General features: G+C 32.1%; 1 protein-coding gene across 1 annotated transcript in view; it reads left to right on the forward strand.

Moving 5' to 3' along the window:
* Positions 1-1543: 1543 nt before the first annotated feature.
* The window catches only part of LOC107453111 (golgin subfamily A member 4-like), a 52436-nt gene continuing 40939 nt past the window's right edge, over positions 1544-13040 (forward strand). Inside the window, exons 1-5 of the mRNA XM_071179234.1 lie at positions 1544-1921; positions 4300-4550; positions 6433-6477; positions 8466-8481; positions 10430-10470. Coding sequence (XP_071035335.1) covers positions 1567-1921; positions 4300-4550; positions 6433-6477; positions 8466-8481; positions 10430-10470 — 708 coding nt within the window. The 5' untranslated portion in view covers positions 1544-1566. The remainder of the gene's footprint in view (positions 1922-4299; positions 4551-6432; positions 6478-8465; positions 8482-10429; positions 10471-13040) is intronic.

Raw genomic sequence — 13040 nt, forward strand, 5'->3', positions numbered from 1 at the left:
GAAAATATGTTTATAGTCTAGGCACTAGGTTCTAAACATAAATCAGTTTTTAATGAAGTATGTTTCGTAAATAGTTTCTTGTTGTTAATACATTCTTTTTTTAAAAAAATGGCTTCTACTTCATTAAATCTGTAACCAGGATATGTGCGCGTGAGTGAGTCTTTTTCATTTATAGTAACCCGAGTATTTTATGATACATCTCGTTCTGTTTTTATGTTATGTTTTTGTTATTATATGTTTCACGTTATTTGATGTTTTTATGTTATGTTTCTGCTATGTTATGTTTTACGTTATTTCATGTTTTTATGTTTTTCACGTTTTAATTATTTTTAATTATCCTATATTTCCAACGCCATTTTATTTGGCAGAGTACAGCAAATAAACATGATTGCCGCCAAATAATGCCAAAGGAAATTTTGAAGCATATTTTTTTTCACTGCGTTTTCTAGGTGAAAAATACTTTGGTACTTTTCGTTAAACCGAGCACAATGAAAGTCAACTATTTTTTTTAAAATTTTATTTTTAATTAATTTATTTAATTTTTATTTAGTTAGTTCTTATTTTATTTAATTTTTATTTCATTTAATTTTTATGTATTTAAGAAATAAACAAAATTTAACAAAAAATAATAATGAAAAGTTGGCGGAAGTTTAAATTTTTTGGTGACTTTTCGCTGCACCCAGCTAACCGAAAAACGTGAAAACTTTTTTAGAAACTTTGTATATATACTATTTCGTGAAAATAGACCAAAATAGATCTAATTAAGTAACATTCATATTATTCTAAGTTTTATCATTACAATTAATGTTTAGTGTCATAATTGAAATTAAGTAGTTTATTGTGGATATCCTACAATCTGATTTTAAAACTTATAAAGGATGTTCCGTAATGTATGAATTATAAGATTTCTTTTTGCCATATGTGCAGTAAAATATTACAAATGAAAATAGAATTAACAATTGGGCTGCCGATCGTTCTGGGTCATTAAGAATAAAGAGCAACATGAAAAGAAACAACGTGTTTTCACTGTTGAGTAACAATTCCAGAACTTTTAAATCAGTCGTAACACTTGTATTTTCTCATTTCGTTTATCAAAATTGACATGAGATTTAACATGTCGTAAAACATTTTCCTTTTCTTTTATAAAAAAAAAGCAAAAATTTATGTAAACAAATTCATAACCTCCTTCTCCTTGAAGGAGAAATAAAGCGCTCAATGAAATTCAGCAACACTTTTGCAAGCAAAACATTAAAATCACTGCAAAAAATGCGAACGTTCCAGTGAACTCCTGGTGGCAATTTACTCGATATGCCATTTTATAGATATTGCATCTCCTATGAATCAAAAAATATCAAAATTTTTAGTTAAAAACTGTATTTTCTATCAAAATTACTTCTCTCGTTAATTCTAGGACAATCTGCATTAGGTAATTCTGAAAACGTTTAAATAAATAGCAGTTCATAAAATAGATGTTTAACATAAATAAATATCATTTTCTCATTTTAAACATTTAAGAGAAATTAAATTTCTCTTTCAGGTAAGTTCCGCTATCACAAATAATCCACGATGCTCATCAACAATTTTACGTTACCTGATTTGGTTGATTTAGCCTTGAAAGTGCCGGAACTGGGAGTTGTAAACTTTAACATTCTTCACACTGTCCTACAAGCTATGATATCGGAGTTAGGCTTAACAAATTCGAGACCCTGGTGCAACATTCAGAGTCCACTGAATGCCGCAGCTGCCCTTACGCAAGCCAAGCTAAAAGGGGATGTTCGAAGAAGTAGTGTGACAGGTTCTAGTATGACAGAGAAACATGACGAACAAACTGAGTCACGGAGATCAGTAAGTTCAGAAGCGAACATATCAGTGTCTCTTGAATCGAAAGAAACTCAGACGAATCTCATCTCTGAGAAAGAAGGTAACTAAATGCTTATCAGTTGGAAGCCAAACATCTTTTTTCAAAGAAAAAAAAAAAAAGAAATAACTGGAATAGATCAAAATGAGTATTCATGGCCAACAGGTCAAGTGATTAGAGTATGCATAGAGATTCAGTATAAACATAGTGATTCAGTGTTTACACAGTGATTCAACATTTACATAGTAATTTTATAATGCATATATTGAGGTGACTCAGGTTCGAATCTCAATGGTGGCTGGTTGATACAAATCCCACACTCGGCTCGCACCGTCCAAAGTGCTGACATTAAATATCTTCAGCGGCAGACGGATCATGGGCTAGAGTTCCATTCCTGCCAGGCTAACCGCGGAAGGTTTTCCTCTATAAGTAACGAAAATAGTTCCATCAAAAAAGTCCCACTCAAAGGCAAATTTCTCCCAATACTTGTTCCAGGAATTGTCTTCTGGATTGGGTTTAAAATTACAAGGCTACGGAGATGAATATTGGAAATCGTAAATTCAATATTAGGTCGGCTGTTTAGTGACGATTATAAAATAAAATAATGTATACTTTGTAGCGACCCAGGTTTCAATCCCAGTGAAGGTTGGTTGATACGAAGCAGTACTAACCGTGGGAGGTTTTTTCTCTCCATGACGTAAGCGCGGGTTAGTTTCAGCAGAAAAGTCCTCCACGAAAACTACTTTGTCCCAATGCTTGATCCAGGAATCCCTTGTCTACTGGTTTGGATTAAGAATTATAAGACTACAGAGTTGAACATTGATAGCCGTAAACTCAGAATTGAGTCTGCTGTTCAGCGCTGGTTATAAAATAAAATAATATATACATAGTGATTATGCATAATGATTCAGCACAGTGATTACAAACTTGAAGAGTATGTACAACACATATAAAGTTAACTATGTAGCTAACTATCATCGTCCCTCGTTCGTGTCCCCCCCTCCATTGTTGACTGATTTGTCACTATTGTTAATTCTCTGACTGTTCATGAGCAACTGGAGCAAAAATAATTTTATGTTTATTAGAAAAATTTGATATTTATGTAGGCGTGTCAATTGAAAACAATATAGGATTCAAACGGCAACAGTAAAGGATTCAATTAGGAACAATCTAGGATTCAAATTGGGAACAGTATAGGATTCAATTGGGAACAGTATAGGATTCAATTGGGAACAGTATAGGAGTAGAAACCATAGAAGTAGAAACAGTATGAATCTATACTTTTTTTTTATTTCAAACGATATTATAAAGGAGAGAAAGATAATTCTTTATGTAGAAAATCGATAACGAAAGATCTGGGAGAAATAAAATGATAACCCTCATTTTTGTAATTTTTAAATTAACAGATTTTCTCATCACAGATGCTGTAAAGCTATGTAACTTTGCATTCACGCTGCATCCTTTTTATCATGTAACCAAGTTTAGCAAAGATTAGCTTGCCTGGTAATTTGGTTCAATCTTTTGTCGCGTGATTTCAGCTGACGCCTTATTTTATACTTTATTCAGACGCCAGTGTATTCGATAATTCTTGTTTTCGAAACTGATTGAGATAACAATATTGATGATAATTGTCTTATGCTCGATGTGTTAATTGTAAGACATAGTATAAATGTTTGTCAAGAAAATATATTTCAAAATTGGGTTTCGGGAAAATATATATTGAGATATTTCAATACATCTCCCTGCTTCGCTGCAAAATGAATACAGTAGATTCTTTCAACTGAGCATCTTGTACTTTTAGAAATATCAGTTAAAAATAACGAATAAATAACAGTGGGAAACATTTTATTTTTGTTGTCTTTTGCATAAAGTTTTTCAACAGATCTTTATTTTAGTATCACTGATTTCAAATCTACAATCGGTATCCCTCTCCAAGCTCTAGCTTCTTTTCGCTTTTAATTTTAATGACATTTTAGTCTATTTTTGCAAACTTGAAAACGTTATATATAACAGAGGGCTGCGTAGATATTGCAACGGACTTTTAGGGCAGTTAAGGCACACCATCAGGATTAAAATTGCTCGAAACTCATGCCAAGAAATGCAGTCATACGTTGTTAGGGGTACTTCTCTATTATGAACTGTTTCTTCGTGTGATTCTGAAACAAATGTTAACAGGAAAATGCCTCTACCACTGCAAGATGAAATTTCTAGGTATGGTGTCAATGCAAAGTTGTAACATTTACGCCACCCTTTACTGTATGTAACGTTTTTAAACTTGAACATTTCGTCAAAAAATAGATTATAAATATCATTTTTAAAAGTTTTACAAGTAAAACTAATTTCAGATTTAAAATCGCCACGCAATAATTAGGTAAGATCAGGTATTTGTATAAATGCAAGAACGTTTCACAGTGTAATCTATAGAAATGCAACATTCATAGAAACCGAGAGGATTAAAAAGGAGGTAAAAACAGAAGAGGAAGAGACTCCAGAATCAACCCAGGATCAGGAAATCGAAAAAACAGAAGCAAAAGATTTGACACCAGATTTGAAATCAGAACCTCGTCCTGAAGAAACAGGGTTGAAGGAAAAGAGCCCGAAAAAACGTGAAGACCTGAAGCTAGCGAGAGTTGCTTTGGAAAGTGCACAACAACAAGTTAGACTTGAACAAACGGAGGAAGGACTCATGCGAGTGAGATATTTCATTTTTATGTAACCTGTGTTAAATGAGACTACCTAAAATACACCATTCCAATGATGTCGTCGTACGCCATTAAGGCAAGGGCTGCGAGGGCTCTTGTTTTCCAGTGGCGCCATCTATGGCCTCAGAATTCGACTTCTTAGACATCCGTTTATAGGGGGACCCTCATTCATCCACAGATCATTCATTCAGGCTATCCCGGCCACACACCATTCCATTGAAACAGATAATAACACTGGGGAACGAATTTTTCGTTGCATTTATGAATTACTTGATATTGAGCAGTGGTGGCTCAGGGGATGGAGCGTTCGTCTTTCAATGAGGTGACTCAAGTTCGACTCCCAGAAATAGCTGATCGATACGAATTCTGCACTAGGCTCGCACTGGCCACACTGCTGACGTAAAATATTCTCAGTGACAGACGGATCATGGGTTAGACTTCCCTTGTCGTCAGGCTTACCGAGGGAGGTTTCCGTGGTTTTCTTCACCGTGTAACGCAAATGCTGGTTGGTTAAATCAAAAAGTTTTTCACAAAAGCAATGTCCGAATACTTGATCCAGAAGTTCCATTGTCTTCTGGATTGGGTTCAAAATATTAGTAGTCGTAAACACAAAATGGTGTCGGCTTATCAAAGATGGTTATAAAATAAAATACTTGATGGTGTGGGGATTTCAAATATGAAATTAGACTTGCTCATAAAGCTACAGATTTTTAAGGACATTTTTAGTCTATTTTTTGACGAAATGCACCTGTTTAAAAACGTTTAATATAATAGGGGTCTCGTAAATTCTAAGGGATTAGTGCACATAATCAGGTTTAAAATTTCATAGAAACCCATGCCTGGAAATATCATCTCACATGGCTAGAGGTTCTTCCCTATTATGACCTGTTCAGAAGCACACGAAGGAACAGTTCATAATAATGAAACGCCCTAGCGGCGTATAATTTCTGGATATCGGTAAGAAATTTTTATCCAGATGATCGTAACATTCATGCAACCTATTTATATGAATAACGTTTTTAAACTGGTTTATTTCGACAAAAACTGGACTAAAAATTTCATTTTAAAAAACTACTGGTGCTTGGAAAGAAAATCGATTACAGATTTGAAATTAGCGATAAGAAAGTATCTAAGATCTGTTAAATTGTTCCCTAATGCAATTTAGGTGAAAATATCACACAAGAGCGCTTTTTCCTGCAAATTGTATGTGAGTAATCTGAATAATAGACTTCTTTTTAGAGGAATTTCGATATTAATCTCCGAATAACTGGGTTAGCCCACAATCTGGAAGATAGGCTGACACCATTTCAGTTAGGAGACCGGACAAAAGTCCTTATACCTCTGAAACAAATATTTTGAATATAACTATTTTTTGTCCATTATAAAACAACTTTAAACAATTTCAATTTCACAAAACAATATTTTTTTACTAATATTTATCTCTTTTTATATTTTAATTTTAAAAAAGGTGAAAGTTTTTTTTAAGTTGTAAATCATATAAATTCTCACTTTGTATTCTATAATGCATTTTTAAATATCAAAAATCTAGAAGTTTCTACAAAATAGTTCACATGCCGAACAGACTGTGTAGTGATCAGAGAGCTGACCTCACATCAGAAAGGTCTAAGGATCCGAATCCCAGACAAGGCATGGATGCTCTTTTATTCTAAGTACTATCTGACCTTCTGCGAGAGCAACGTTGGCCTACCTAATATTGTGTCCTTTAAAGAGTGGCAGACAAATCTACCCTACTGATACTCGAATGACGAGTGTCAATCGAGTGGGCATTGGAGAAAAAAATTTATATAGTTCACAATATACGTGAGGTTATAAAATTTGTACAAAGTCAATAATATTTTATTTCCATTGCAGCTAAATGAGACTGTTGACTGGCTCGTTGATAAGATTAAGAAAAACGTGAGTTTTCTTTCGTTCATTTATTTTTTTAATGTAGTTATTTTCCATTCTTTATTTATTTTACTTTTTCTGAACTTTGTTCTAATTTTGTACCAGGCTATAGAGAAAAGTATAGTTCACTATTTTTGGTGTGAAATATATCTTTCAGATTATCGTGAAGCTAATAGACAGCGATAATATTTGTGAATTGTGAAGTTCAAAACTTATTCGGCATTAAATTTATTTTTTAAATGATAGCGCAAACGAAGTATTTGTATCTTTTAATTTTTTTTAGATCAACTAATGCGAGTTTTTTTAACACCTATTTTAAAAAATTTGTTAACCAGAAAATTTGTTAATTTGTTATTCCGTACGGAACAAGCAATGTGCACGAATTAGAAAAGGAAGGTACTGTCCCTTGGATAAATTTTAACCTTTATTACGTAGAAAATAATAATTTAAAAAACGCTAAAATTTTATGGGTAATGCGTTATACGTTTGTCTATTAGAATAACCTTTCTTTTAACTGAATTTCACCATGCCCTCTTTTGGGAAAAAAAAACTTTTTCAATTAAGAAAATAAGTCCAAAGTGAAATACATATAATGTTGTAACTTGCATTATCATACGAACAATTAAATTATACTCTTTGGATAATACTCATTTGTTTTAAATATGTCAGCGTGGCAATTGGGGAAATGACGACAACTCTATCAATTCAAACCTCTTGCGACAACTCTATCAATCCAAACTTTCAGGCTTTACCTTTGCCCGGGTCTTCACAAAACTACATTAGGAAGGTCTTAAAGAAGCATCAGACAGTAGCGAAGATAAACTAATTTATTCATTGAATATTTTGAGATTTTAAACATTTAAAAAATTTAAATATTAAGCATTTTAAGATAAACTGAAGTCAACAGTTTTATAGTTTGATCTGACAAATCACTCTTCCAAGTGGGTGAGATGTTACTTTCTTCCACCAACTTGCTAGATGAGAAACGTGGTTTGAATCACTATATCAGTAGATTTAATTTGGATATTTATGAAATTCAAATTCAAACTTAGTTTTCAAGTTAGCCTGTATAAGCTAAAATATGTCAAGTTAATTATAAATATAATACCAAATAATATTTAATTGGAATATTTATAGCTTTTCCTATAACATCAAAATTTTTCCATACTGTGATTGGTAAATTCTACAATAAATCATATATGTTCTAACTGGTCTTGATGCATGCGTTGGAACGTTTAAGGTACAATATTGAGACTTGGACATTGAATCAGTTCAAGGTACATTACCGAGATTCAACGAGGTACAACAGGCATTTTTTTTAATTTGTTAGGCCAAACAAAAGTTAATTATATTTTTTTCAAAAATTGGTACTTTATTTTAAAAACAATGTCTTTTTAGTGCTTATCTACAAGGATTCTGATTTCAAATGTTAGACCAAAAAGGCTTTATTTTCCAAATGTCAGGCCTCGTGTAAAAGGAGCATAATAGCCACAATAACGATCGAGAAAATTTAACCATAATTAATAAGGTGTTAAATTGAGTAATATATCTGAAATAGGGGCATCATATTTTATCATCAAGCTTAAACGCGATTAATTTGCTATTATTTAGCACCACATTAAGTTTGCCATATATTTGAACTAGACTATAGATCAACTCCATCCGAAATAATAGGTGAAATTTTTAACTACCAACAGGAGAGCGCATAGGTTGTTTCATTTGAAATTCTTTGAAAATAATTATTTTGATTTTATTAAATGATACTTTAAATGGTTGCCAAAGGCGTACGAATTCTTTATGTTCCAGGTGGAATAAGTAAGGTAGTTTCTTAGTTCAGACGTAAATGAAATTAAAAATGACGTCGGTAGTTCTTAACAAAATAATTTAAAGTCCTAAAACCTCTAATAAATTAGAAAGCCATGTTTTCTAAAATTTCCTGTTTTCTAATATTATTAAGTTAATATTTGTATTAATAGTTTTTTTTCTTTATTTTTCAGGAAGCACGCAGACCAGGCAAGTAATAAGGCTTTATTATGTAAATGTTTGAAAACATATAAGGCATCAATAAACCAAGACTATTTAATAATAATTTTTAAGTAATATGTAGTTGCTTGTTGTAAATAATATCGATAATATTATATTGTAATGCATAAATGTTATACTGCAAGAAAACAGTCATTTTGCGTTGTAAAAAATTTCGAATCAAAGTACGTAAAAATTATGTAAAATCCACTTTTACAGGAGCATGTTACGGAACAAAAAAAAAATCATATATAGTAACTTTACAGTAAAATCAGTAAATCACTCTAATTAAATAAATATTACTGTAAAAGTTATGGTCTAATATTTTACGGTAAAATGAATTTTAAGGATTATGCATCCAAAGTGTCTGCACTTTATACCGTAATTTCTTACAATGTAAGGTTCAGTACACAGTAAAAAAGTATTCAGGGTATAATACTGAGACTTGAACTTGGAACTGATTCAAGGAAAAATACCCAGATTCGTTCGTGGTACAACAAGCATTTTTTTTGCTTGGTTTCGCAAAAGTTAATTATGTTTTTAAAAAAAACGTACTTTATTTTAAAAACAATGTCAATACTTAGAAACAATTATCTTGTTTTCAAATTTTGGAACAAAAGGGCTGTATTTTTCAAACGCAGTAATTGAAAAAAACAATTCAGTATTTAAAACTTACACAAAACATTTACAGTACATTCTAGAAAACCGGAAAGGACACCAACACGGCTGGTAGTATTTGTTGCTAGGGTATTAACCATATAATCAGCAAATGGGTATCAACTATACAGAGAGCACCTATACACCACTTAAATTTCCGATCAGTAAAAAGTACCGGCACTCAGAGTCCGGGTGCTTTTTAACGTAAAATCCATCTTTACCAGAAAATGTTACGGAACAAAAAATTTGATATGCCGAATTTTTTTACAGTAATAATTATCATATAGTCACTGTATAACACGAATTAAATAAATATTAATGACTGGGATAGCCTGGTAGGCAGGGCGCTGGACTCACGTCTGTGAAAACGGGAGTTCGAATCCAGCAGTCCGAAAACTCCCCGTGTAAATGGTGACTGGTGCGCGTTAAATCTGACGGGTCACAAAGTTCACCATGCTCCCATAACAAATCATTGCCTCTGTGGGTATTGATCGTTCTCTGGTTTAAGTCAAAATTGCGATCTGTGGACGAATGAATGGATGTAATGAATGGGTCTGCCCTATTAACGGGTGTGACTTATGGGTGTGGCAGAAGTCGAATTCTCGGTCATAGATGGCGCCACCGAAAAACAAGAACAATCGCTCCCCCTCTGCCTTAATGGCCGACAATAACAACAACATAACAATAAATATTAACTTAAAAATTACGATATAATACTTCACGTAAAAACGGATTTTACGGTTGATGCTCCTGAAGTGGCAGTACTTAATAGCGTAATTTGATCCGGAATTTTTTACAGTATGATTGACTCCAAATCACTCAACTAGCTCTTATTTTTATTCGTCAAATAGTTCTTTTCAATCAAAATTATTAAAATCGTTCAGAAAATATTCATTTTTGAAATTTTGAAAAGAGATAAGATTTATTTTAATCATAAAAAAGCTTTAAATAATTATTTTATCTATGCAAAGATATCGCAATCCAAAATATGTCTCAAAATAAAAAACATATTTTCTATTAAAACGATAATATTGACGAATAAAAAAGAGTTAATGTATTTTAAATTACGTAAACACTTTACGAAGCAAAGGTGAAAGATACTTAATTATGCCAGCACTTAAAGTAATTACAAGTTCTCAATTTTTAATCGGGCAAATATTTTGAGCTCTCAAATACGATGGGCGGAGAACTTAAATTAAAATAAATCTTTTAGACATTTCACCTAAATATTTTAATAACAATGCTCCATTATTTATTTATTTTTCATTTAATGAAATTACAGGAGGTCCATCTTCTGCTGAAATTGAAGCGCTTGAAGATAGGGTAAAGTACTTAATATCATTTTCATAGTTAATAAATTCTTTTGATAATATTTATGGAAGAAGGTTTGTTAAAAATATCACCATAACTATATATATATATATATATATATATATATTATAAAAAACTAATTACAAATTTAATTACTAGATTATAGAAAATATGTTATGTCTTTCCTGGAATAACAAATTTTATAAACGAAAATATTATATTTCTAATATTTTGCTTANATATATGTTTTAATACGAATTTATTTATAAGTATAAAATATTACGATCATTTCAACTTTTGGAAATGAATGTGTGTTTTTCAAAAATTTTAAAAATGTAAGCCACAGTGTAGGATCAACTCGTGTCTGTCTTGTAAGTAATATTTTTTCTGTATACTATTATGTGCATAAAAAATTAAATAATGAATACTTTTCATAGATATTGAAGAATATTTTTTTTAATTTCAATGTGTGTTTCAAAAATAATAGATCCTCCATATTTGAAAATTTCTTATTATGTAATATTACTAGTAGTATTGAATAACAAAAAATATTATAATTTAATTTTAAATAATTTTACGATTTTGCTATTTATTTCAGATAATTCTTTTATTTTTAAAAATAAATTAAATAATTTAAATTTATAAAAACAAATTTCAAAATTAACAACCACAAGGAAATAATACGATTTTTAAAACTTTTGTGCACTTAATAATTTATTAGGAAAGAACAAGTTAGTATTATGCTATGTACACATTTAAAATATAATATATATTGCATATTTAATAATAAGTTTCTATAATAATTAACAAAACGAAGTTTAAGAGAAAGCGAAAAGTTATAACTCTGAGAATCTCCTTCTAATGTCTAAAAGCTCCTTATTTCATAAATTTCCACGGGGAGAATCTACACAAAAGTGATAACAATGACATCACCTGTATGTATATGACATGCCCAGCATGTATGACATTGCCTGTATGTATATGACATATACTTATCTATGCGAAAGTTTTAGTCGCACATAACGCAGGCTGCTTCAGAAGGAAGATCAATGCGATACAAGTTAGCAACAAATCTTCATGCTTAGTAAATAATCGAAAAGGCTCCAGTCTTGGTTAATCAAGAATATCAACAAAGCCAATACTTCGAAACAGAGCCGCGATGGCTCAGGAGATAGAGCGTTCGCCTTCCAATGAGGTGAACCGGGGTTCGATCCCGGCGATGGCTGCTGGATACGAATTCCGCATCCGGCTTGCACAGATCACAGTGCTGACGTGAAATATCCTCAGTGGTAGACGGATCATGGGTTAGAGTCCCCTTGCCGTAAGGCTAACCGTGGTAGGTTCTCGTAGTCTTCCTCTTCATGTAACGCAAAGGTTAGTTCCATCAAAATGTCCTCCACGAAGACAAATTTCTCCCAATACTTGATCCAGGAGTTCCCTTGCCTTCTGGGTTGGGTTCAAAATTATAAGTCTGCGGAGTTGAACATTAGTAGTCGTAAACCCAAAAATTGGATCGGCTGTTCAACGACGGTTATAAAATACTTAGAAACAGGATCTTTTGAACTGAAACTATGGTTTAATGTTAACCCTAATAGAAAATTTGAAAATGAAATAATTTAAACAAAAAATTCGTTAGTCAGGCTATTAACAATGTAAACAGGGATTCGAATCTACCCTTAAATTTGTGTCCGTAACTGCAAGTGTCATTGTTTATTCATAAATCGACTGGTAAATAGAGTGTAGAAAGTGATATTCAACACCCGGGCTTGAGGCGGGTACCGGTTCGTGGATCAAATAGTACCGAACTGCCTAAATTACTTTCACTTTATTTAAGGTGATGATGTATTTCTCTCGGATTTTTACCACTTCCCATGGACGTGAAATTAACTGGGAGCTGAGAGACGTCATCTCAAGCCACACAAATACCAACGTAATTGTAGTTTTTTTTTTAATTCAGGTTTGAATGCAATTAAACCGAAGTTCTAAAACATAAATAATCGACGTCTCACTCCTCTCCTTCAGCTGACCGCAGTGAAGTTATCAAGCATTGGCCTGTCCAGGGCTATAAAAAGGTTGGAGAGCACTGCTGTATAGTATAAGTGGAGTTTTTTTAAACGTTCTTGCTATTTTTTTTTCTTTTTGAAACAATAAATTATAAAGGAGTTTAATAGGTAATAGTAAAAATTTTAAAAGAAACTGAAAATAAATAAACTATTTTATAATTTTATGTACGTTTCATAGGTATTTGATCTTGAAGAAGGAAGAGAAATCTGGGATAATGATCATGTGAGAACATTTTTATTTATTTATTATTTCTTAAAGTGTCGTATATAATACTTATTATTTAAAATCACAGTCTATTCTCGCCGACTACATCACAGTTGATCGCCCGAGTTCAAACAGCGGAAGAGCATCGCTCTTACAGTCTCGCACTCTCTCCTCATTGGTTGCAATTGAATATCGACTGTCACTATCTACAGACTGCAACTATTTCGCCCCATTTCACGTTCCACCTTGATCTGAAAAAAAAATTGCTCGAGTCTCAAAACAAATTTCAAGGGAAGAACAGAAATATATATATA

The sequence above is a fragment of the Parasteatoda tepidariorum genome, chromosome 3, assembly GCF_043381705.1.
Source record: "Parasteatoda tepidariorum isolate YZ-2023 chromosome 3, CAS_Ptep_4.0, whole genome shotgun sequence".
In the NCBI taxonomy this organism is placed as follows: domain Eukaryota; kingdom Metazoa; phylum Arthropoda; class Arachnida; order Araneae; family Theridiidae; genus Parasteatoda; species Parasteatoda tepidariorum.